At 42.8% G+C, this 23,404-nt stretch overlaps 1 protein-coding gene across 1 annotated transcript in view; it reads left to right on the plus strand.

Annotated features, from left to right (window-relative positions):
- DSCAM (DS cell adhesion molecule) overlaps positions 1–23,404 on the plus strand; it is a 442,603-nt gene that overhangs the window by 276,152 nt on the left and 143,047 nt on the right. Inside the window, 4 exon segments of the mRNA XM_050332764.1 lie at positions 1,884–2,180; positions 3,036–3,233; positions 3,236–3,310; positions 16,417–16,695. Of these exon segments, the coding sequence (XP_050188721.1) occupies positions 1,884–2,180; positions 3,036–3,233; positions 3,236–3,310; positions 16,417–16,695 (849 nt within the window).

A 23,404-nucleotide genomic window follows, 5' to 3' on the forward strand; every position in this document is an offset into this window, starting at 1 on the left:
GACACAAGGTTTTACGTGATAACCAAGTGGGGAGAGTCATCAATTTGTACAAAGGCTGCTCACTAATGAGGCTGTAGTGCAGGCATGGCATGGACACTATTTTTAGAGTCTTTATAGGAGAAGAAGAGATTACCTGCCTGGACTAAGTTACCTCGGCAACCATCTCCCGTGACTAAGAAAGCCTAAAGAGCATATTGATAATCTATCATGGTGTCGAGAGAGTGCAGGTTATCAGAGAGCAACAGCAGGAAAGATTTCAAAGACACTCAGGTCTCACTGGGAAAATAATGTCTGCTTTCATCTCAAAAAAAAAGCCTGTCACTTGAATTTAAAAAAAGGGAGGAAAAAAAAAAAAAAGAGGAAGAGGGATGGCAGAAGTACATGGTGTGCACACTCACAGGTTTATTGGTCCTGTGTCGGCTTTCTCTCAGGATAAAAAGCTTTTTTTGTTGTTGCTGTTGTTCTGCTTTCCGAGGGGTGACAGTACCTAATACACAGCAAAGGAAAGGAAGAGAGTCAGGGATGAAAATAAATAAATTAATTAGGACTCCTCTGTCACACAACCAGTGGGACAGAAATAAAAGAGAGAGGGGGCAGAGGAAAAATTATGAGATCAAATAAAACCAAATGCTCTTCCAGGGATTCTGAGGTCTTTCAGCATTCTGAGAGTGCCAGTGCTTATGTTTTTTACCCTGTGGCAAAGAAGGGAATTTCGCAGCCCTGTTTTTAAATTCTATTTTGTAGGAAATCATGTGCCAGATTTTTCCTGAAAGGGCTTCCTGTAAAAGATGAGTTTCCAAGTGTCTCTGGCCCCTCTCTAGGTGATGAGGCACCTTTTCCTCCTGTTTATGCAGTCACTAATGCTGTAAGAACACCAAAGTCGGTTAGTTTACATGGCACTTGGCTCTTCAAAACCCATCTTGAGACTAAACTGCTCCCTGTGTTCTTACTGCTCCCAACTACACTGAAATTCCATCTACACACAGCTTGGGAAGGAATATTTTCAAAGGAAGACAAACATACATTGAATGACCCCAGAAAGAACTTCCTAACTAATAGCAGGATGTCAGCACTCCTAAATGTTCCCCCACTGAACTCTCTGGAGAGGTGGGTGTTTAATCCTGCTCTCTGCTTACCAAGTTTCTGTGTCCATCCATTTTCTTTACTCACTTGCCTGGTAGGGGCTGAGTAAATTGGGAGGCAGTTTACCAGATCAAGCTTTTGAATGCTCTCATTCAGGGAAATATTTATCTGTAGCACAAAATGACCACAGAAAGAAATTGGCATCGCTGCTGTTGCTGGCAGTGTGTGTTCAGAAAACCTTAATTTAACTCTTTGCTAAATGGGGTGTTGTGGGTCACGACTAAACTGCATTGGCACAGCTCTGTGGAATTAGCCTGTGCAAGTTATGCCTGGCTGATGGCAACAGCATTCATCCTTAGCTCTCCAAGGAACTAAATCTACCAGGAGAAGAAAAATCCCCAAATGTGTTGAGGTTTTGCCGTATGTCTTTTGTGAGGAATTGTACATGGCTTTAAGAGTTTTCTGCAGGAACCCAGAAGTTCATATAACCTATGATATCTAAATTATGATATATTCATAGAACTTATAGATGCCTGACCCATCCATTAAAGTGTTTTTCCTACAGCAGAGTCAGTACCAGGTTTCTCATGAGATGAAGAAGAAACCTGCCATAAGCAAAGGGTCATTTAAGTCCTCTACTACTAAAAGTTGTTTCTCTCTCTCAGTAATTAAATCCTGGAGCACAATTGTTTGCATCATTTCTAAGAAAGATCTTAGCTCATGTGATAGGCTCCAGGACAGAGGGAACAAGCTTTGCACCTCGTTAAGCACTGTTTTCCTGCTTTTCTTTCCCTCGGCAGATGGAACTCCCAAAATCATTTCTGCCTTCAGCGAGAAAGTGGTGAGCCCGGGAGAGCCGGTGTCCCTCATGTGCAACGTGAAGGGGACCCCCCTGCCCACCATCACCTGGACCTTGGACGAAGATCCCATTGTGAAGGACGGCAGCCACCGGATCAGCCAGATCATCACCTCTGAGGGCAACGTGGTCAGTTACCTGAACATCTCCAACACTCAGGTCCGAGACGGGGGCGTTTATCGCTGCACGGCCAACAACTCTGCCGGAGTCGTCCCATACCAGGCTCGAATAAACGTAAGAGGTGCTTGTCAAATCAGCTCCTCAAAAAAAACAAACAAACAAACAAAAAAACCCAAAACAACATACATAACTCATTGTAGTGGACAAGAAGATTGTTGCATGTGATGAAATGAGTCTTGGAATGCCAAAACCAACTTACTGGGTTTTTCCCCCTCTCCTTTGTTTCCCCCTGGCTCTCTTTTCCCTCCCTGTCTCTCCAGCCCCATCTAGAAAGAGTATGGGATGGTCAAATACTGGCAGAACCCTTTGGCTTGTGTTCTAAAGTCTGTTTTTCCTATACTCACCTCTACTAGTTCACAGTTTCTTTACTTTAGTCCTGCTGTGCATGGGGTATTTTTCTTTTCCTTTCCTCCTTCACCTGTCCAACATTCATTGTAATTACTCACGTATACAGAACTTTAGCTGGACTTTCTGGTTCTACATGGCATAATACCCACCCTCCTGGTATTATACTTTATGCACATAAAAAAATAAAAAGATAACTTTGTCAGTGTTCTCGTGTGTAACAGGATTCTGGCTTTGTATCCGTGTTAGTATTTCACATTAATTAAGTCACACTCAGCCTTTTAATTTGTAAGGCAGCAAAGATTTTGTTAGGCAAGTGCAAACATATTACCCCCCCACATAATTAGCGTGGATGCTGCAGGGTGAGGAAAAAACTAGAGCATATAAAGATTAGGGAAACTGCTTAAGCAGCTCTTACAAGGAAATACTGTCGAGTGCTAAGAAGTGTCATGCGAGGCGCGTCCCTAAATGTCGTCAGCATTTGTACATCTGGAAAAAATTAACGCACGCGTGCTCCCCGAAGCAAAAGTGCCTTTAAATTGTTTCCAAGAGTTTCTTTTCCCCTTTGCAGGGCCAGCCAGCATCAGGCCGATGAAGAACATCACGGCCATCGCCGGGAGGGACACCTACATCCACTGCAGGGTCATCGGGTACCCCTACTACTCCATCAAGTGGTACAAGAACTCCAACCTGCTCCCGTTCAACCATCGCCAGGTGGCGTTTGAGAACAACGGGACGCTGAAGCTCTCGGACGTGCAGAAGGAGGTGGATGAGGGGAGTACACCTGCAATGTCCTGGTTCAGCCCCAGCTGTCCACCAGCCAGAGCGTGCACGTGACGGTGAAAGGTGAGGCGAACCGGGAAAGCTGAGCCGGGGATATTTGCTGTGTCACCTACGGAAGGGCAGAGCTGCACACACACAGGGGTTGTCCCCGGCGCTTAAGAAGGTTAATCCAGATTTGTGTTTATTTTTGATGATGGCACAGATGCTCATCGGTCTCTGTGCCTCGTTCTCTGTTGACTTTTACCCTCCTTCACTCAACTGCTCTCCAAGTGGGAGCCTTGCAGCAGCAAATGTTCCATGAGCGTTTTTCACTGCAACAACTAAGTCAGGAGATTAATGGTTTGCCCCCCTACCTTTCACTGTTTCACTGTTTTCTCTACTGGATAACAAAGTTCATATTTTCATTAGCCAGTGACATTCCAACTCTTAAAAATGAGATGAGAATTTTAATGTCTGTATTTTTACCAATAAGCAGAGACAGGAGCTAAAAGCATTAACCTTGCTTTCCTCTTATTAAGTGATTATCTGAGTGCTCTCCACACTTAGAAAGGTAACGCTGTAAATAAATGTGACTTGAAATTCTAATGGGATGCTAAAAATCTATTCAAATAGTCCAAAACAAGGATGTTCAGATGGCCTTGAAAGACTTCAGCAATAGATGGAGAATAGGAATTTTTTAGCATTGTGTCTTGACTATTCTGATATTGGCAATGCTCAGACCTATTCATAAGGATACAAAAGACAGAAAACCTGATTGCAATAGCACCTACTTTTGAGCAATGGGGCCCCTAAATAGTGCAATTCATGTGAACTTGTAGGAAGAATTGAGGTATAATTTCACTGTTCCTGAAGTTCTTAGGAACTTTTCCTGAGCTTTTTTTTTTTTGGAGGGGGGGAGGAAGTAAGAAAGTTTGATTCCTGTATCCATTCTCAGGCAAGATACAGAGAACAATAAACTAAAATGACTTTGTTACAGATATCTGACCTTTTAACTTCTTTCTGCTCTGGTAGTTTTGCCCTTTGGTGTCAGCCTGGAGTGATGCAACTGCTAATTATTTCAAGAGGTTTAGGGGATTAGCTTTTAAGCCATGAGCAATTTGGACTCTGAAAGGCATGACATCTCACACACCTGAGACCATCAGGGGCACTGGTCACATGCTGTGGCACAAAAACCTACTGTCACCTTTTCCTTTCACATATCTTGTACCTTGCTTGACATCACAATAATATCACACATCTGTTGATACACTTTAGGAACTGAATGACTAATCAGTTAACTGTGTTGCTGCTGCATTAACAGGCCACCGTGGTAAATCTGGTGGGGAATTCTGCCTCTTAAATGACTTCATTCTTCAAATGACTGTCAAAATGAATGTAGCCAGACAAAACAAATCCAGCAGTCTATCCCCACAGCTCAGGCACTGAGATCAAAACAATACCAGCCACTGAGAACAGTAGCTGGTACCTCAAGTGCAATCCCGTTTTATCTTCCATTAGGTTACAATTCGGAACCTGACAATTCCTCCCCCAAGAAGCAGATTGCCAGCCCTCTCCACTTTGATTGAACTGTAGCTTTTGTCAGTGGTTTGAATTCCTTGATGGTGTTCTACTGTAATTCTGGATATTCAGCCGCCAGGGCCATTGGCTGGTCAGAAATCTTGAACAGTGACTAAATATGCTCTGAATAACTTTAACAAATATGTGGCACATTTGAAGAGTGACAGAGGGCTGAGCTGCTGTTGCACGTATGATCTTAGAATCACAGAATGATTTGGCTTGGAAGTGACCTTAAAAATCATCTTGTTCCAAACCCCTGCCATGGGTAGGGACACCTTCCACTAGATCAGGTTGCTCAGAGCCCCATCCAGCCTGGCCTTGGACACTTTCAGGGATGTTGAATCCACAAACTCTCTCTGGGCAACCTATACCAGGGCCTCACCAGCCTCACAGTAAAGAATTTATTCCTAATATCTAATCTAACCCTGCCTGCCTTCAGCATAAGGCCATTCCCCCTTGTCCTATCACTCCATGCCCTTGTGAAAAGTCCCCCTCCTTGCAGCCCCTTTTAGGTACTTGAAGGCCTTGCTATAAGGTCTCCTCAAAGCCTTCTTGGAGCTGAACAACCCCAATTCTCTCAGCCTGTCTTCATGACAGAGGTGTGATGCCTCATCCCACATGTGCTCCATAAGGCAGGTGCATCAAAGCCGTGCAAGCTGCAGCACAGGATCACAGAATATGCCAAGTTCGAAGGGACCCACAAGGATCATCGAGTCCAGCCCTTAGCCCTGCACAGGCCCATCCCCAAGAGTCACACCCTGTGCCCCAGAGGATCATCCAAATACTCCTTGAGCTCTGTCAGCCTTGGTGCTGTGACCACTGCCCTGGGGAGCCTGTTCCAGTGCCCAACCAGCCTCTGGAAGAAGAACCTTTTCCTGAGATCCAACCTAACCCTGCACTGGCACAACTTCAGGCCATTTCCTTGGGTCCTGTCACTGGTTCATGGCACATGCAAAGCAAACATATCAGTGTGGCTCATGTCTATTGATCTGGAGTTGCCAAATTTGGCTGCAAAATGCCCTCCCTACTTCACCTTGCCCTGGCCTTGACAAGACACTGTTATTTGGAAATAAAAACCAAACTAATAGCCTGACCTCGTATGCTGAGCCCCAAATGTCAAAGGTGAGCTTTGTATGTCAGACTTGAACAGTTCTCAAGGTTCTTCTCTTGTATCTGGAGGTCAATATTGCCACAGTGGTTTTTTATATGGCTATGTATTGTTTTCTAGAACTACAGAGTCTTTTTATCTACCATTAGTGGAGAGTCAAAAGTAGCCCTGTTGCTGTGAAATATTATTAATGTGTGCATTGCCTTTCCATTTTATGGATTCCAAAGTTAACGTCACGAGTTTCAGGCACTTGTATCTGATACTGAGAAATACAAAATATGGCCCAGCTTACATACTGGAGGTCAAAAGTGCTCTGAAATATGGCATTGCAAGGGGAGTTATTATCAGTGCTCAAATATCCTTATTTATGGTTCAGCTTCTCGTACCATCAGTATAATTATTTCTTCTCCAGAGAAACAGAGGGAGAATTATTGTCCATCTTCAACACCGTGAGTCCTTTGGTTTGCTCTCAGCTCTGCTACAAGTTTCCTGGGTGACCTCAGCACCTGAAGGGTGATTCGGAATAGGTGATACTTAATGAGCTGTTACTTGGTATTTTATTCCCTCCATGTTCTGTTCTGAGGACATAATTGTTAATTTCTTCACGAGCTTATAACCTCTGTGGTATCGAGATGTTTCAGAAACAATAGGTTCATTTTCAAAACCCACCTGGGTGATAAGGAGTGCTTTGGAAAAATGGCAACTGAGCCACAGACTGAACTTAAAAGTATCCACAGATTTTTTTTTTTATGTTCATTTTCAGAAGCCTACAGCTTAATTTTTCCAGTTCACCTGCTATTACATAGCATTTCTATGTTCAAAGCTCTGCTCCCAGTGAAGTGAATTTGCTTCTGAGAGTTCCCTTTCCTTCTTCAGAGCACTCACATCACCCAGCTTAGCAACCTCCTGGGAAAGACAGATTTAGGTAATTTAATTAGCTTTATCTGAGAGATCTGTGGCAAAGGTGAATGCAGAATTCAGCTCTACAGGGCAGCATTTATCTGCATTAGGTGAACAACTGGCTTTTCTTGTTGGCACTCATCTGCCACATTTACTTCCCACTTTCCAAATCCTCCAGCACATGAAGCATCTTTGTTTTGTCTTGGATGGGGGCTTGCTAAAATCAGCATTTAAATAAAGATATGCAACAGCATGAGCTGTAATCAAATACAAGAGGACTGTCTCCACTGTTCTGTGAAGTATTTTGGGATTTACAAACATCCAAATGAAAGTGAAAACGTTCTTTGAAAATCATGACAAAATCACAGATAGCAGAACAGAAAGTTTCTTGACAACAAGTTTGCATGAAATCCTGGCTGCCAGAGAACCTGAGTGGGGCTTTCAGAGCCTCCCGCCCAGCAGGCTGTCAGGGAGCCAAAAGCTTGGGAGCTGGGTATTTATGTGCCATTCAATCTTAGGCTTGCTAGTTCTTTGCGCTGCTGATCAGAAGAATCAATTAGGCACCTCATGAAATCAGTCATCCCATTTTTAGGAATATCTGGTGCCCTTGTCTGCACCACCCCCCGTGCAGTCTGCAGACTCCAGAAAACTCTGTCCCACAGAGATGTGGCAGGTCAGCCCCACTCCCCCTCCTCCAGCCCTTGCCTGTCCCTTTTCTCTGTCCCAAAACCTGGATTTGGAATCCAGCAGTCCCATGACCTGGCTGCTGGGAGCTGAGTGGATAAGCTGGCAGGAAAACGTGCAGGTTTCTGCTTGGCAGACAGAGCTCTGTTGGAACCGTGCCTGACTCCTAACAAAGTTTTTTTTTTTGAAATCAAGCCATTTTGGCATTATTTTTTTCTTTTTTTTTTTTTTATCTTTAGACAAATGAATTGGCCAGTTCTGAGTTCTGACACAAAGCCATGAAAACTCCCCACCTTGTAAAGCAAAAGTAACAGGGGGAGACTATGACTGTACTTATTTAATTTCTGGTGTTCTATACCTGCAGACCACTTGCCTTTGCAGCTGTAATAATACCTCCTCAACATGTTTTGCTTTGGCCCATGTTAAATGTAAAGTAAACTGAACCCCCTTTCCTCTCCATTCAAAGGGGAAACAGTAGTTACTGGGATCTTGAAAAGTAATCACTGAGATTAGCCTTGCACGGGTCCTTGCCAAGAGCAGAATTATTCTCAGCACTGTTTTCTCACTCTGTGTTTGGCTCTTGTGATTTTTTTCAACGGAGTTCATGCACATCTGCCAGTGACAAAGGACTACTGGAGTCAGAGATCATAAGGAAAAGAATATTCCATGGAAGATGCACGTTTTGTGTTCATTCCTTCTCAGAATGACCCGTCCTCCTTAATTTCCTCCAGCTCATCCTTGCCCAAGTCCTGGTTCTTCTGCTCTGGGTTCCAAAGTCAATGTGTCCCCCATGTCTTTGTCATCCCATTTCTTCACTGCCTTGTTCTCATGACTAGTCTTGCCCTTTGTGAGGAGCTCCCAACCTTTTCTCCAGCCTCCAGCTGCAGCTCTGGTCTAGTTGACAACGTGGTATTTGGTCAAAGGTTGGACTCGATGATCTTGGAGGTCTTTTTCAACCTAGCTGATTCTGGTTGTGGCTCTGTGATTCTGCCAGCCTTCACTTTCTCCATCTCCACTGGGTTTCAGCCTGTGTCCCCCTCACCTGGGTCATTGGTCTCTGTCAGTGCTGTACCTCACCCCCTGTTCCCTTTTCCCAGCCTCACATCCCCAAGCAGTTTCCCAGCTCCGCTTTACCAACCCTTACCACCTCTACAATCCCACCACAAGCCCAGTGCCAACTTCTGACATCCCTCCACTGGCCCAAATGCAATTCTGTAATTCTCTTTTGTTACCCTTTGTGCCGCTTTGAGCTTCTGCTTCATCCCTTGCTGCTGCCACTGCATGCCCAGCAATGCAGACTGATTCCCCACGCTGCTCCCTTGGCCCCCACATCTCCTTCCTTTCTCTCTGCATTGAAACAACTTTTTTCATGCTGTCTGGGCTCATCACAGGCAGCTGTTTGAGCCCTAGAGAGACAAATCTGCTCTGACTTCTCACTTCTCCCCAGGCTGCACCTGCCCCACGTGCCTGGAACTGACTCAGACACTGAAGGAGGTGTTACTCAGGCCCTGGGAGACCTTAGCTGTTAATCACTGGAAAATGTCCTCTCAGGATATGATCACTGGTGGGATTTTTGTCTGTCTATTTACTTGGGTTTACTCAGACAGCAAAATTTGGGCACCCTTGTGATGACTTTTCATCGGGACAGCAAGAATATCTGATGCTGGTGCCACCACCCGCCAAACTTGAAATCCTTGCTGCTAACTGGTGGGACTTCTCAGATTCTCACAATGTCTTTTTTATTTTTATAGTAGAATTTATTCACACTACATCTCTATTTTTCCACTCTCACACCTTATTCTTCGAAAGGGCCAAAGAGTTGTAGCTGAAACTTTCCAGCTGAAGTGACTCAGCCCGAGGCAGACACCTGGCCTGGAAAAATGTTATCCAAACAAAAGTCGAACTGCAAGCACATGAAAATAATCTTATGATGAGAAGTGTTGGCAAACAAAGAAAGAGGTTATATTACCCATCCCATCTGGAACTTTCCTATTTCCACTGAAAAAAAAAACAAAACAAAACAACCCAACCTTCAAGTGCAAAACTGTAAAGTAATAATAATAGCAGCATCTCTTTTACAGCATTTTAGTAGATCCCAGAGCATTTTAAAAACAGGAGTGAGTTATTATCTCCCTTTTTTATTATGCAATTCATAGTAATAGTTTTCCCAGCTACAGTAAAAGCCATCAGTAGTAAGTGATGATTTTCTTGTCATCAGTCTCGTGGGACACATTCTCATGTAAACAGCCTGCTGCTATTCACACTTCTCCAACAGGAATTAATTGAAAAAGAAGCCCCTCAGAGGGAAGGGTACAGCATCATTAAAATAAAAAGTGTGCTGTTCAAAAGGACTGTTTCTGATCTTGTAGAGCTTATATATCTCACTGATTTAGAAGGTTTCTCGTTGCCTTATACCAAAGTGATAGCACTTCACCTGTTGTGAACCACATAAAAGAACTGTACCAGCCTTGTTTCTTTTCAGGAAAACAAGCAAAACAAACAGAGGCTGCTTCTAAATAGCTTTGTGTTGCAACTATTTGAATAGATTCTCCTCATCTTTCCTTGGAAGCATCTAGGTTTTTCTGATATATAACATATTATTGGTAAATTTGCATTGCACTTCTGTTCAGGGAGGGCTGGTTTAAATAGTGAAAAATGTGCATGCATTCCAAAGGGGAAAAACATCCTGGGAAATATTTCGAGGGTTCTTGGGATCATGGTGCATTGTGTCATCAATCAATCTGCTAATCTGTTCGAATTTCAGCCTGTGGCATGGATTATGCCAAGTGTGAACTCAGTTTCATGCACACATCTAAGATCTTACCTGTCCTGCGGGCTGAACCTTGCCAATAAATCGAGTCAGAAAAAGCTTCTGCCCTTGACATCCTTCAGATATTTCTTCCATTACATCACTTTCTGCCTTTCTCTCACTCTCCCACGCAATATGGGCTTGGATCCCTCCAAGCCTGTCACAGCTTCCCCAGGAAGAAACGTTCAGATGTCTCGGAGTGACAGAGTTGTCGCAGGCGGGAATCACGCAAGGACCGTGTGATGAGAACGGGGGACAATGTGCAGCTGTGCAAAACACCCTGCAAAAATGCCCTTACCAGTCATCCTCAGGTCACATAATGGGCATGGGGAGCAAGGAGAGGCAGAGTCTGATTTAAGGGAACGTGGACTTTATTAAGGATGTCTCCTGTGTGAGAATCCCAGCACATAACCTGTGGAAATACCTAAAGAAAAGGCCAAAACAGTCTGGAATTCTTGTAAATTCTTTTTGCCATTCAGCATAGAGCAACTCAAGGTTGTCTTTGCATTAAAACAGCTGACTTACATTCTTTAAAATCTCACAAGTGCAATGTGGATGCTGCAGTCGTGCTTTATTTTACAGCAGTACACTTCTAATGTCACTGCATTCCTAATGACTTTGCCTCTGACACTGCAGGAAATGTCTGTTAAAGTTGTTTCACTGCTGTTCTTATCTTCATGATGGGGATTTACTATGCACAAATATAAAGCTTTTCACTTAAATCTAAAATAGGACTCCTTGGGTTTGTGCGCAATCTGATGTCTTTCAAACACAATTTAAATTGGTGCATGGATGCCTTTATTTATGAACTAAGTAAACAATGTGAAATGAGCCTTAATACTTGAACAAGAGCCTCAGTAAAGGAGTTCAAAAGTATCTGTATATTATGCTTGGGTTTATCAAAAGTTAGCCCTCCTCTCTCACAGTGCAGCTTAATTTATTTCAGGTTTGGGAGAAGCAATGTTCTTCCTCCTTTTTTTCCTATGTGTGTGTTTTGTCAAATATATTTGAAATACTTTCTTATATATCCATTAAAACTGCTCTTAGAATTTTAAGCACTTTGCTGCACCAAGTTAGTGGGAGCTATTAGCAGTACATGTAATAAGTACATACAGAAAGCAAGACTGTGTGTGCATGGCAGTTTTGGAGTGTGCTGGCCTCATTTCAAATCAATGTGTACAACACACATCACCCAAAACCACTCCAAAGTATCAACCCCGAGAAACAGAAGGGTGATATAAAATCATCTGCTTGTGTACAGTCCCGTGGTGAAGGTGAAAGGGATGACCAGTGTGAAACCAAACAGCTCAAGGGAATGATTATCAGAGACAAAGATCACTCTGTTGAAGTCCTCTGTTATCTAAATCTGTAACTTTTGGCTCTGATTTCGTTGATCTTAACTTTTCCCAGTTATACCAGAGGACAAAGATCATTTTAGATCATTTTAGGGGCTTAACAAGGGCAATAGCTCTGGACCAGGTTCCAAAAGAATAGTAAAAGTAACTGCTTAGTACTTCTGGACATGTAACCTGCAAGTGAGGCCTCTAATCAGGCAGCACTTCAACAAAGAGGGTTAACTGCTTATTGTGTTAATATACTCTTGCAGCTGCTTTCTTATCTTCCAGACAAGGTTGTATCTTCTAAAAATGAATAGCAAATGCATCCCCCTGGGCAGGGAACTGAGTTCCCAGCATGCCAGGTTTGCAGGGTGCTTCCATATGATAAGGGCATGCACTTTTCCCCTCACAAAGGGGGCTGAAAGGAGGTGGTTCTATGGATGGATGAGACATGACATAAAAGCACTCTTGGTTTCTGCACAACTGTTTTAAACCCTCTCTCCTTTTGGAGGAGCTCCCATAGCAGCACCAGGAGCCAGTTAACACCAGGGGAGTGGGGGCTAAGGGGAAGGGTGAAGCCTTATCACATGAAATCCAGGGTCACGCAGCTGCCCAAGGAGGCTGCACAGCTTGGTGGTTATTATTTTGCATCAGCCATAAATATTCAGTGCCAGGAATACTTTATATTGCAGACACAGCTCCTGAAATAGTGTTGTTGGAAGAAAATTCACTGGGGAACTGTTTATACTGATAAAGCAGGGGATGCCTTTCCTTTCTGCTGTGCAGAGCCACGGGAGAGGAGCAGCATGTTCACAAGGCTGCTGCAGGAAACAGGCCATCTGCAGGATGCCCTGTTTTAGTGAATCATCTCAGCAGTTCCTTCCAACATAACTCCCATGGAACTGAGGGCAAGAAATTAAGGATGTTCCTCTGCTAATGGAGAGCAGCGTGGAAGCCCTCCTTGCCCTCCTTTACAGCAATCTCCCAGAGGTACAGGAGACCTTGCTAGGGCACAAAAACATAATTTAAATCTTCCTGTGTTAGCACTAATGAGGCTGGCCCATGCTCCCCTTCTTAAACAGACACTTAATTCAAGCACTCATCAATAAAGCACTCCCAAGGCACAGCACTTGGTTGCGTGAAGCACAGATTTTCACTCTTTTGCCCATTGAAGGGAGGGAAAAACATCCCTCCCCTGAACATAATTACACATTCATATCCTGTTCTCCCTTTCTTTAGTTAAGATTTAACAACATATATATATATATAAATAGCATAATTTCCCCCCAGAAAAATCAAATACAAGCTCTGAAGTATGGTCAGATTGAAGCTACATAAAGGGAAGGAAAATAAACACACCTTGAAGTATTTTAAACACGTTTAAATACACATGTTCTGCTTTAAATTTTCTGTCTCAGAGTTAAAATACTGCATTATCTTACATTTTTAGTGCTGTTTGACAATGATACAGCTTCAGTTTGCAAAAAAAACCCTCCACATGCTAGTTAATCAAACCTGGTATTTTCTTCTGTCAAGGATATATGTCAACTTTTTATTGCAGATATAGATATATAGACAGAGAGAGATGGCAACTTTAATGTTTCAGAAATTAATTGCCTGACTCCATCACATATTTATAATAAGTGGTTGTTTTGTGATTCTTTCCTTCTTCAAAATAGCAGGGAGAAAGTTTATCTACCGTGTTAGGTCACCAGAAACTTCCTATATCAAACCAAACTGGTGAATACTCTAGTTGAAAAGTGTTCTTCGATACTTCAGAGTTGTTGCTGGACTATTTACTTCCTTTAAAGTACTGATTTTACATTACATACTGGTTTTTAAAATAAGCTCCTTGTCAGGACTGCAAGCTGCTCCAGGTTGAATATACATTATATTTTATGAGGCAGAAATACATGCCAATTTCCCCTGCATCTTAAAAACCTCAGCAGAGGGAAAATGTGCTGTCCACAAATATTTTAGCCAATTTCTGAAACGCTCTGCAGGCTGCTACTTAAATTTTAGGGTTGTTAAAAGCAGCCTCGCAAATTAATATTTTCTGAAAAATACTTTGGGGTGAGCTAATGATCCTGCTCCCCGTTTTCCACATCAGGGAGATGGAGAGAGAAGATGCACATAACAATCCCTGGGCAATATTTTGTCTGACTTCTGATGCCGTTTTGTCCACAAAAGATTGGTTCAAATTTGTTACACACTCAGCAGAAAGTACAGAAGCAATTTGCCTCCCTGTTGTGAGTTGTAGAATGTCTTCCAGTAATGATGTCTGAGAGTGAGGGGAGGGTTTGGGCACAAATGTTCTTGGGGGAGGGGGAGTTGGCATTTAGCAGATATTTGCACTCAGCAGTGGGAAAGGTTATGTCAAAACCTTTCCACAGACGCACTCGAGTAATTTCTCACTCCCATTTATATTATAAAGTGCTCATCAATAAAAGCTGAGAGAAAATTCGGCCTTTTTCTCCTGGTGCACAAAGAATCTGAGGTACCTCATGTGAGTGGCTTAACTCGAAGAGGCAGGCAGGCATTTTGCCTCACTTTGTGACAGTAGATCCCCACGTGAGAAGAGCAGGTAATTTCCAGTGCTCAAAGTTCAAATAAACACAGCGATTTCCACCGAGTTTCTTTTATTCTGTATGACTGATCTGCCAGATTTTCAGGATGCAACAGGACAGGTTTTAGCAATCCGAGAGATGGCAGCCTGGAAACAGTCTCACAGCATGTCAGGAAAAATTGATTGCAGTGGTCCTTCTCACTACCACAGACATGGAGCCACCCTTGAGAGAAGCCAGGGAAAGCCTGTAAAGATGAGCTGTGTTATCCTGGGCCTGATGTCACCTCTCTGTGGCAGCTGTGCATGCTCATAACTTCTCCTCATCAAATGGCATCACAGTTGTGCTGGAAAACGTGGAGTTAGTATCTGATTTGTGTTGACCCCTTGCACCATCATGTTCCTGTACACAAGGATTTGAACAAAGCCTCAGTCCTTTGGAAGGTTCGTTATCACAGAATTGTGGAATGGTTTGGGTTGGAAGGGACCTTAAAGACCATCCAGTTCCAACACCTTCCACTAGACCAGGTTGCTCCGAATCCCATCCAACCTGGCTTTCAACGCTGGGGCAGGGGCAACCTGTGCCCTCACCACCCTCAGTGTAAAGAATTTCCCCCTAATACCACATCTAACCCTGCTGTCTGTCAGTGTGAAGCCATTCCCCCTCATCCTGTCACCCCAGGCTCCTGGAAATAGTCTCTCTCCATCTTTCTTGGAGCTCCTCCAGGCCCTGGAAGGCCACAGTCAGGTCACCCCAAAGGAAATGCTCTGAGCTGACAAATGATGGTCACAGGTATCTGTCCCTGCATCCCAGACACAGGGCACTGGCAGAGGAGCAAAACTGCTGCTGGGGAAGTCACTGGGCTAGCACACCTTGCAACCCCTTGGAAGAGCTTTCTTGCTTCAGCTCTGAGGAAAGCACAGCCTTAGAATTGCTATTGGGAGAAAGGACAAAAGAAATACAATTAGATAAAGCCACCAACTCATTTTCTTCTGATGATTGCTCATATAGGTCGCTACAAATGTTCTGCTCTAGGTATTATTCCATCTTTCCTGTTTAAGATGTCCAGATGTACTGCAGATTATGTGTAAGTGATCTCTCAGGCAGTAGGAGAACGCACTCCTATATCTAAGGGACATAACCTTCAGGAACCTTCTCCTTTGATAAACGAGGATTTGAGGACTGCTTGCAAAGTTGGTTGTGCAGCCTTTTCAGGAGTGATTGATAGAAACCTATCTCAGATCAATGCCCTGGCTATCAGAGTGCTCCCCTGAGAACTGGAGATTTTGATTCCTTCACCTGACTAAGCATTTGAGTCTCAATTTACCAAATAGTCAGTAAATGTTCCAACCATAACTCAAAGAAAGTAAGGTACTCTCATTATCCTTTCTATATTTATTTAATGTAATCCACTGTTTCATTTGGTTTTATAAAAAAAACCTGAAAACAAAAGTTTTTTAAGACACAGAATTCTTTCCTATGATAGAAAATAGTATACTTTCTTTCATGATTTTTTTTGCTTCAGCCACAGAATATTAAGTAAAGAAAAAAAAAAAGAAAAAAGATTTGCCGGATTTCTCCTTAGCAGGAATTAAACACCATCTTGAATATTTATGATTTTTACCAACCCTCTGATTAGAAATCAGTTTTAACTTAATTTGCTGTCCTACAAGTGCTGTATATGCCTTTCTCTTCCTGCCTCCACCCAATGTTAATGGGAATTGTGACTTGAAACACTTAGAAATCAATACCAGGAGCAGTTAGAGAAGCTCACACTCCCTTTCATCACATACAAGAAGAAAAGCTAGAGCGTCTTCCAGATTTATTCCATGATCTAAGCAAGGCCCATGAATGTTGCTAAGCTCTTCCTGGCAGTGTCACTGTTTACAGACTGGGGGAACCTCGAGCTGGTGGTGTGATTTGTCAAAGTGGTGCTCAGCATTCTTGCAAGACTCTGCCAGTGATGTCAGGTGTCTCTACAGGCCAGGACCTTCCCTGCTTGTCACCTCTGCTTAAGCACTGGGTAGTCAAGGAATGAAAAGGTCTTTTGAAAAGATGTGATTTTCCAAGCTAAACAATGTCCTGTGCCTGCTGAAGGTGTAGCTTTTGCATATTCAACACTGCACATCTGCTCCATTACGTTATTTTCAGAAACCAGCCCCGTGACTTCAACAGCTCCTGTCTCCTGTTTTGTTTTGTTGTTTTCCCAGTCCCACCTTTCATCCAGCCCTTCGAGTTCCCGCGGTTCTCCATCGGGCAGAGGGTCTTCATTCCCTGCGTGGTGGTCTCCGGGGACCTGCCCATCACCATCACCTGGCAGAAGGACAGCAGGCCCATCCCAGCCAGCCTCGGCGTCACCATCGACAACATCGACTTCACCAGCTCCCTGAGGATCTCCAACCTCTCCCTGATGCACAACGGGAATTACACCTGCATAGCCAGGAACGACGCGGCGGCTGTGGAGCACCAGAGCCAGCTGATCGTCAGAGGTGAGGAGGTGGAATTGCTTTGAGGATGAACCCCTATCGGGCGGGATTCATCGGCATTTTATGACGGCGTCTGTTGTGATGGGAAGCGCAAAAAGGGGAATGCGGTAACCCCTCTCTTCATAACAGGGCAATGAAGCACAAAACTAACGTGGTTTTTCTATCTGAGAGTCTGGAAACTCACCAAAAACCCTGAAGTGCACAGGGCACATGGGGGAGATGCAAGAGTGACTTCCTGGAAAACTATGTGAGGCACAAACCCATTCTTTGGGAATCAAGCCTTTGGAACGGTATCAAATTATTCTCTCCTGTTGTTTTAGCCTGGTTATACCCATTTTTTATTTAGATCACTCTCTCCTACAACATTATGTCATTTAAAAAGCAAAGCATCGATGTTGACTTTGTGGGGAAAAGACTCTTTCCTGTTACCAGGTTGTTCTTTTCCTTATTTGTGTTTATTATGCAGTTATCACCATTCATTCACTCTGGTGGCTTCACATTTTGCCTCGAAATGGGTGTGACTGGAGGTTCAAGTAAACAAACATTTCATGTTCTCAAGTCACTCCTTACCCAAATTATCCCTTTTGATATATTTTCAAACTTACTGTGCAAAGCTTCAAGAAGAGCAAGTTGCTTCCATTTCTTTCTAGAAGTTTTTCAAAGTGTTTCAAATTTTCACCTTTAAAAAATGAGAGTGTCTTACTCTTCCCACTCCACCATCTCTTCCTTGGTACCAAGCCATTGGGCTCCTCAGGGAAAGAAAGCATAACCCTACAAGTAACCCTGGTTATTTCTGCCTGCTGCAGATCACTACATTTTATATTCCCTTCTGGAGGTTTATCAGTAGAAATTTTAACATTTTAAAGGGGCTTTTGCAATCTTTTCCAGGTTTGGGGGTTTTTTTTGTTGTTTTTTTTTTTTTTCCCACCTCAAAAAACTCACTTGAAGTAAAATCTTCTGAACAGCTCTTCCTTTTAAGTGAAATATTCCCACTGTCATAAGACTATCCTTAATGGATTATTCCCTAGTTTTCCACTTAGAGAATGTACATGTTTACTTTTTTTATGCTAGTATTCCCAAAACTCTGTGGCACACGGGTCTGCTACTTTTCCGCTAGTTTTGATATAAATATCACTTTACTTTTTTAATTTCCCTGATTTTAATCCTGTTTAATGTTACTCAGTACAGATGTCCATTACTTACCTCATTTGTTCAGTAATTCTTAAACGAAGTAGTTTAATTAACTACGTGCAGTTAATTATTCCTTTCCTAAACTGTTCTGTTAACGTTTAACCCTATAAGAGAGTGAATCACTGCAGCAGCTCTGTGCAGGTTCCTACAGACATTTCTCACACCTGGGATGGTGGGAAGATGTGGTTTTACCACGGAAAAGTGTCTCTCTGCCACCACTGTCTGTCCCCTTCAGCACTGAGACCCTGGAGGCCTTAGGGACTGGGTCAAGTGTGTGGGGATTTCTGTTCTGTGCCCCAGTGATGGGGACAAGCCCTGCCTTGCCCTCACTTCTCCCAGCCTTTCCTGAGCTCCACTTTCCCTGTCTCCTGCTGTCAGTGGGTAATTCCTCCCCTGGAGAGCCCCTGCCTGCCCTGACCTCTGTTCCCCGGACACGTCTGCCTCTTGCTGCCTTGTTGGGCATTAATAAGATGTCCCTCCTTGTCAAGGAGAGGAGTTTTGGGGAACCTTTTCCTCACACACCCCTGACACCAACACCTCCATTTTCACCTCCACTTCCTCCTCGTTTGCCTTCTGCTCTAATTACACCTCCTGACCAGGGCTCTGCCCTGGTGGTGTGAGGACAACTGTTGGTGTGTGTGCCTGAAGGGTGTCCTCATAAACTCATAGACATGATAGAAGGGTATTTTCCACTTCTCTTACCCCCTGGAGTCCTAGTACCCCAACTTTTTTTCATTTTCCCCTCTTGCTTAACTTTCTGCCCAGCTCCTGCTGTGCAGCAGCCTCCTTTAAGCCACTCCTCTCTCTCCTCTCTCTTGCTTTCAGTTTAAATGGTAATGTTTTAATCAGTTTTGCATGTGCATCTGAGACAACAGCTCTCACTCAGAGGAAAAGTGGAAAATGTAATAACATGTTTGACCTGAATTCCCTGCCAAAACCCTACACTGGCCTTTTTCCCTGGTACTGAACTGCTTCAGCTGTCTCATTCCACACAGGTCAGAAGACAAACAGCCACTGTGATTACTCCTCCTCTGCATCCAACCTGACCTATACATATTTAAATTAAGATTTGTTTGTTTGTTTGTTTGTTTTCCTTCTGCTTGTTTATTCTCTGAGCTCTGAATACAGGGAGAAGTGGTGCTTTAAGTCCTCTTGTTTCTAGTCCACATTGTGTGCTTTAAACTTAAATGCTGGCTATCCAAAATGTCTGGATATGTGTTCTGGGAATATCTTAATTATGTGCAGACAGTGCCTTTTGATATGAGGGTAGACAGTGAGTGGGAAAGTGAAATATGCCTGTTACCCACACAGTTCCTGTTTCCTTATCTATCCTGCCCTTGTATTCATTTCAAAAGTAGAGTTGAAAACAATGCAGGCTCTCATGTTTCCAAAATAAATGTGAATCCATATCATTTTACAGAACATGGGTAGAATTACATGTAGAATCTAAATCCAGTCCATTCCTAAGATGAATGAAAAAACACAGATCAACTGCTCATTGCTACATTTGAATTACTAGTGAATATACAAACTCTGCTGAATCCATACAGCCACATAAATTCTTCAGCTTTACAGCTCTTTGATATTTTCTATGTCAGATCACATGCATCTGCTATTTTTTATCATTCCTAAATTCCTGTTAAGTTTTAAGTCTGTTAAATAGATTTCCTATACTCTTCCTACAGCTATTATTTTTGATATCTAAGCTGCACTGCCATTTTGCAAAGAGCATTAAATGGCAAAAGAAAAACCAGCACTGGTTTCTTAAAATCTGTGGGCACCTTATGGTAAATCTTTGCTGCTGTTCCAATTATTTTGTGCTTTATATAAGCAATCAAGTGGTATAAGGAGCCCTTAAAAGCCAGCAAGGCTGGATTTTCCCTGCCTTAAATATCAGCAGAAGATGACAACCAACTTCCACAGCATCCCATAGGGGATGGAAGGCACCAGCTGAGAGGAAGTGAGATGATAAAGATATTGAGCATCTGGGTAAGAAGACCTTAGGACAAACCCAGTTCTCTCCTCCATGGGTTTCTTGGTGAAAGGAGGTAAAGTCAAATGCTCTGGACACAGACCTGCCAGTACTTCTCTCCAAAAATTATTGGCCAATTTTAGATAAATCAGAAGAGGGGGAAACACTTCCAGGGTAGCTAAAAGCCTACAAACTTACTGAAGAGGTGATTGATAAGAAACACCTCCACTGAGGGTAACGCTGGATACCAGAGAACCCACACAGGCAAACCCTTCTGCAAACACAAGAAATGCTCCAGCTGGAATCTCTGCCCAAACACAAGGCACAAACCCATAGAAAATCAGGCTTCATTAGTCCTAATGGTTGTGGAACACCTTTCAAAAGCTTATTAATTACCCACTGGGAGAATTCCCACTGTTCACTGCATCTAGGGACTGCAGGTGGGAAGTTGAGGTGAGCGAAAATGGGGCTTTCCTTCTCAAAATCGTGGGCTTTGCCAGATCCTGGCCTGCAGTTCCTCTGGGAATGCATTACAAAATTGCAAGCTAGAAGGGTTTCTCAAAACCTCATAAATTGCTATTATTTTAATTTTATTCCTTGGCACACTCTTGGTTTGCTAGGCATGCTATTAGGAAAAAGAAAAGAATAGGATCCTGTCATGAGAGCCATACATAGAAATTAGGAAAATATCTTCTCTGTCAACTACTTATATCATCATGAGGAATTAATTAAGGCTTTACTCATTAGGGCTGTCTTCTAAAGAGTGATTAAAAATCTATATACACTTTATCATTTCTGTAGGGTTTCCTAAAATGGGAATGAAGTAATTGCGAAACAAAAAGCAGTGAAAAGAGCTTTAATTGGTAACCAAAAAGAAAAAGCTCTTTAATGTACTATGAGTTCAAAATTTTTCTGATACTACCATAAAAGAGAATTCAAAGATAGTAGTGGATGCATAAATCATGATTTTATAACTCCTGTTAGTGAACACATCATAAGTTAAAACTGAGATAAGGTCTTTAAATACCTAATAACCCCCCATAATGCACTTAGTACATTTAGTGTAAATGTGTTTTCATTTTGTGCTTGCCAGGAGTGTCGAATATCATTAGCTAGTTAGGCACCCAATGAGGAGTCCCTGAGCCTTGGATATTCCTGATAGGAAGTGAGTATCCATCTGCTTTCTGATGTTTGCTGGTGGTGCTGGTGCAATGCAGCAAGTGCAGTTTGTGACAGACAAGCAGGGAGGGAAGATTTATTGTCACAGCTGCTGTCAGATCTCATTTAACTTCCTTTGCTGGTGTTTACACTGAGGCTTCAAAAACACCTCTTAAAAGATTCACTTCCTATTTAATGTTCTCATTAGACAAACCTGATCAACACAAACCACTGGGCACGGTCTCATTTTGCAAAAGTTCATCTCTTTTCTTGAACTGCAGAGCAAATGGTTTCACTAAACCAGCTAAATCGACCCCTTAGGTCCAATGACCAAATTTAATAACTGTTCATCTTTGCTAAAGTACAGTGTTTAATGATCTCATTCATTAATACATCAATGGTTGCTTTGGCTGATTAAATTTCTTCCATCATTTTGACAGTATGATCTAAATGTAAAGTACAAATATTCCATGTAAAAATGAAACATCGTATTCTGGGCCAGTGTCATAGATTATTTCTTAACTCACTCCAGCAGCCCACCAGAGCAGCTGTGTTAGGAGCCTTCAGAATTGCTCCCCAGAGTGATGTACTGATCACTGTGCCTGGGAGCCAGAAGAGCTCACGTGGATTTGAAGCCCAGGAAGGGCTGTGTGAGTCTGTCACCTGGTCCTTGGAATGAAGCACAGGCAAGAAGGAGTTTGGGATTTACACAGAGCAAACTCAAACCAGGGAACTGATGTGGGATCATGGGAATCTCATGAGGTTTAACAAGGCCAAGTGCTGCACTTGGGTTAGGGAAACCCCTGGTACCAATCCAGGCTGGGGGATAAAGAGACTGAGAGAAGCCCTGGGAGGACTTGGGGGTGCTGATGGGGGACAGGCTGGACATGAACTTCCCATGTTTCCCAGATGTGTCCCGGGCTTATCCCACAGCATGGGCAGCAGCGGAGGAAGGAATTTTTCCTGTGTGGGTGGTGAGGCCCTGGCACAGGTTGCCCAGAGAAGCTGTGGCTGCCCCTGGATCCCTGGAAGTGTCCAAGGCCAGGTTGGACGGGGCTTGGAGCAACCTGGGATAGTGGAAGGTGTCCCTGCCCACAGAAGAGGATTGGAACAAGATGATCTTTAATGTCCCTTCCAACCCAAACCATTCCATGATTCCATAGTTCTGTGAATTTTAGAATGCACACATAAATTGATTTTTAGCAGCTTTTAAAGTCAGTCATTGACAGCAGCACTGACATTGGCAAGCAGTGTCTTCTTAGGGTACCAACTCATATTTTATCATCTTATCAGGATTATTTCACACCAGGAGATACTAAAAACATTTTCCTTCCTTTAAAATGGCACTGTGACATGCACACTATCTTTCATATCCTATTCTGATTGCTCTCATCCTTTGTTTTCCCATAGTGAAAGCCTGAGACTGCTAATCAAAATATTGACTGAAAATACCTTTTCTAGGTCCTTTGAGTTCAGCCATTAAATAGTTTGCATCTGTCAACTTATTGCTCTTACCCTAAACAATTCAACAGCTCATTTCTCATTACAGATCCGTGGGCTGCCTTAAATGGGAGAGCCTGGAATAAACTCACTGTTAAAGCAATTTTAAATGCCCTCCTTTACTGGCTCAAGGAACTGTGCTGCTGAGACAAAGTTGATAATAAAAGTAGAACTGTTCAGTCATAATCATGAGCTATTTCAGTGTTTCACTTCTAAAGGGGCAGAGAAATCCCACACCTTCACAACTAAAGAGAGAGGAAGAGAACTAATTGTTTCCTTTTTCCCATTAACTAAAGCACATCAGACAAAGTACCTTTGTTAAATTCTTGCTAAGCATATATTCTTTAAGGGCTAATGAACTCCTGAAAGAGAATGAAAAAGTGAGTGTAGGTTTATAACCTAAAGCTAAATATCAAAACTTAAATCTAAACTAAGCAGTTAACAGCACTGTGTTCCAAACTGTGGTAGCACATAGCACAGAACAAGTTATTAATTCGAAATAAAATTGAGAAGCAAACCAGAAAAGAGGAATTAAAATGTGAAGGTCTCCTCTGTTTGCTTTTTAATCATTCATATAAGAAGAAAAATCCTGTGGCTTTACCTAGACAGCAGTACAGAAACAATTGAAAGGTCATTGAATGAGTAATGTTATTTTGCTGTAGGATCTTTTCTGATGTCTATTGGCAATCCTAAGACTAACTGTCAAAGGTTTGGCTCTTCAAAATCAGAGCAGCAGTTGGCATGTTTGTAAGTAGTCCTAAAATCAGGCCAAAGCTTTACTGAACGTAGAAACTGTTTCTATTATTGGGTGTGAGCTGAGTTTTTGCCAAGTAATGCTGAAACACACTTTGTTTATGGAGCAGAACAAGGAAATCAAATGATTTCTAATCA

Source organism: Myiozetetes cayanensis, unplaced genomic scaffold (assembly GCF_022539395.1).
Source record: "Myiozetetes cayanensis isolate MyiCay16 unplaced genomic scaffold, myiCay2020 scf5-8, whole genome shotgun sequence".
NCBI lineage: Eukaryota > Metazoa > Chordata > Aves > Passeriformes > Tyrannidae > Myiozetetes > Myiozetetes cayanensis.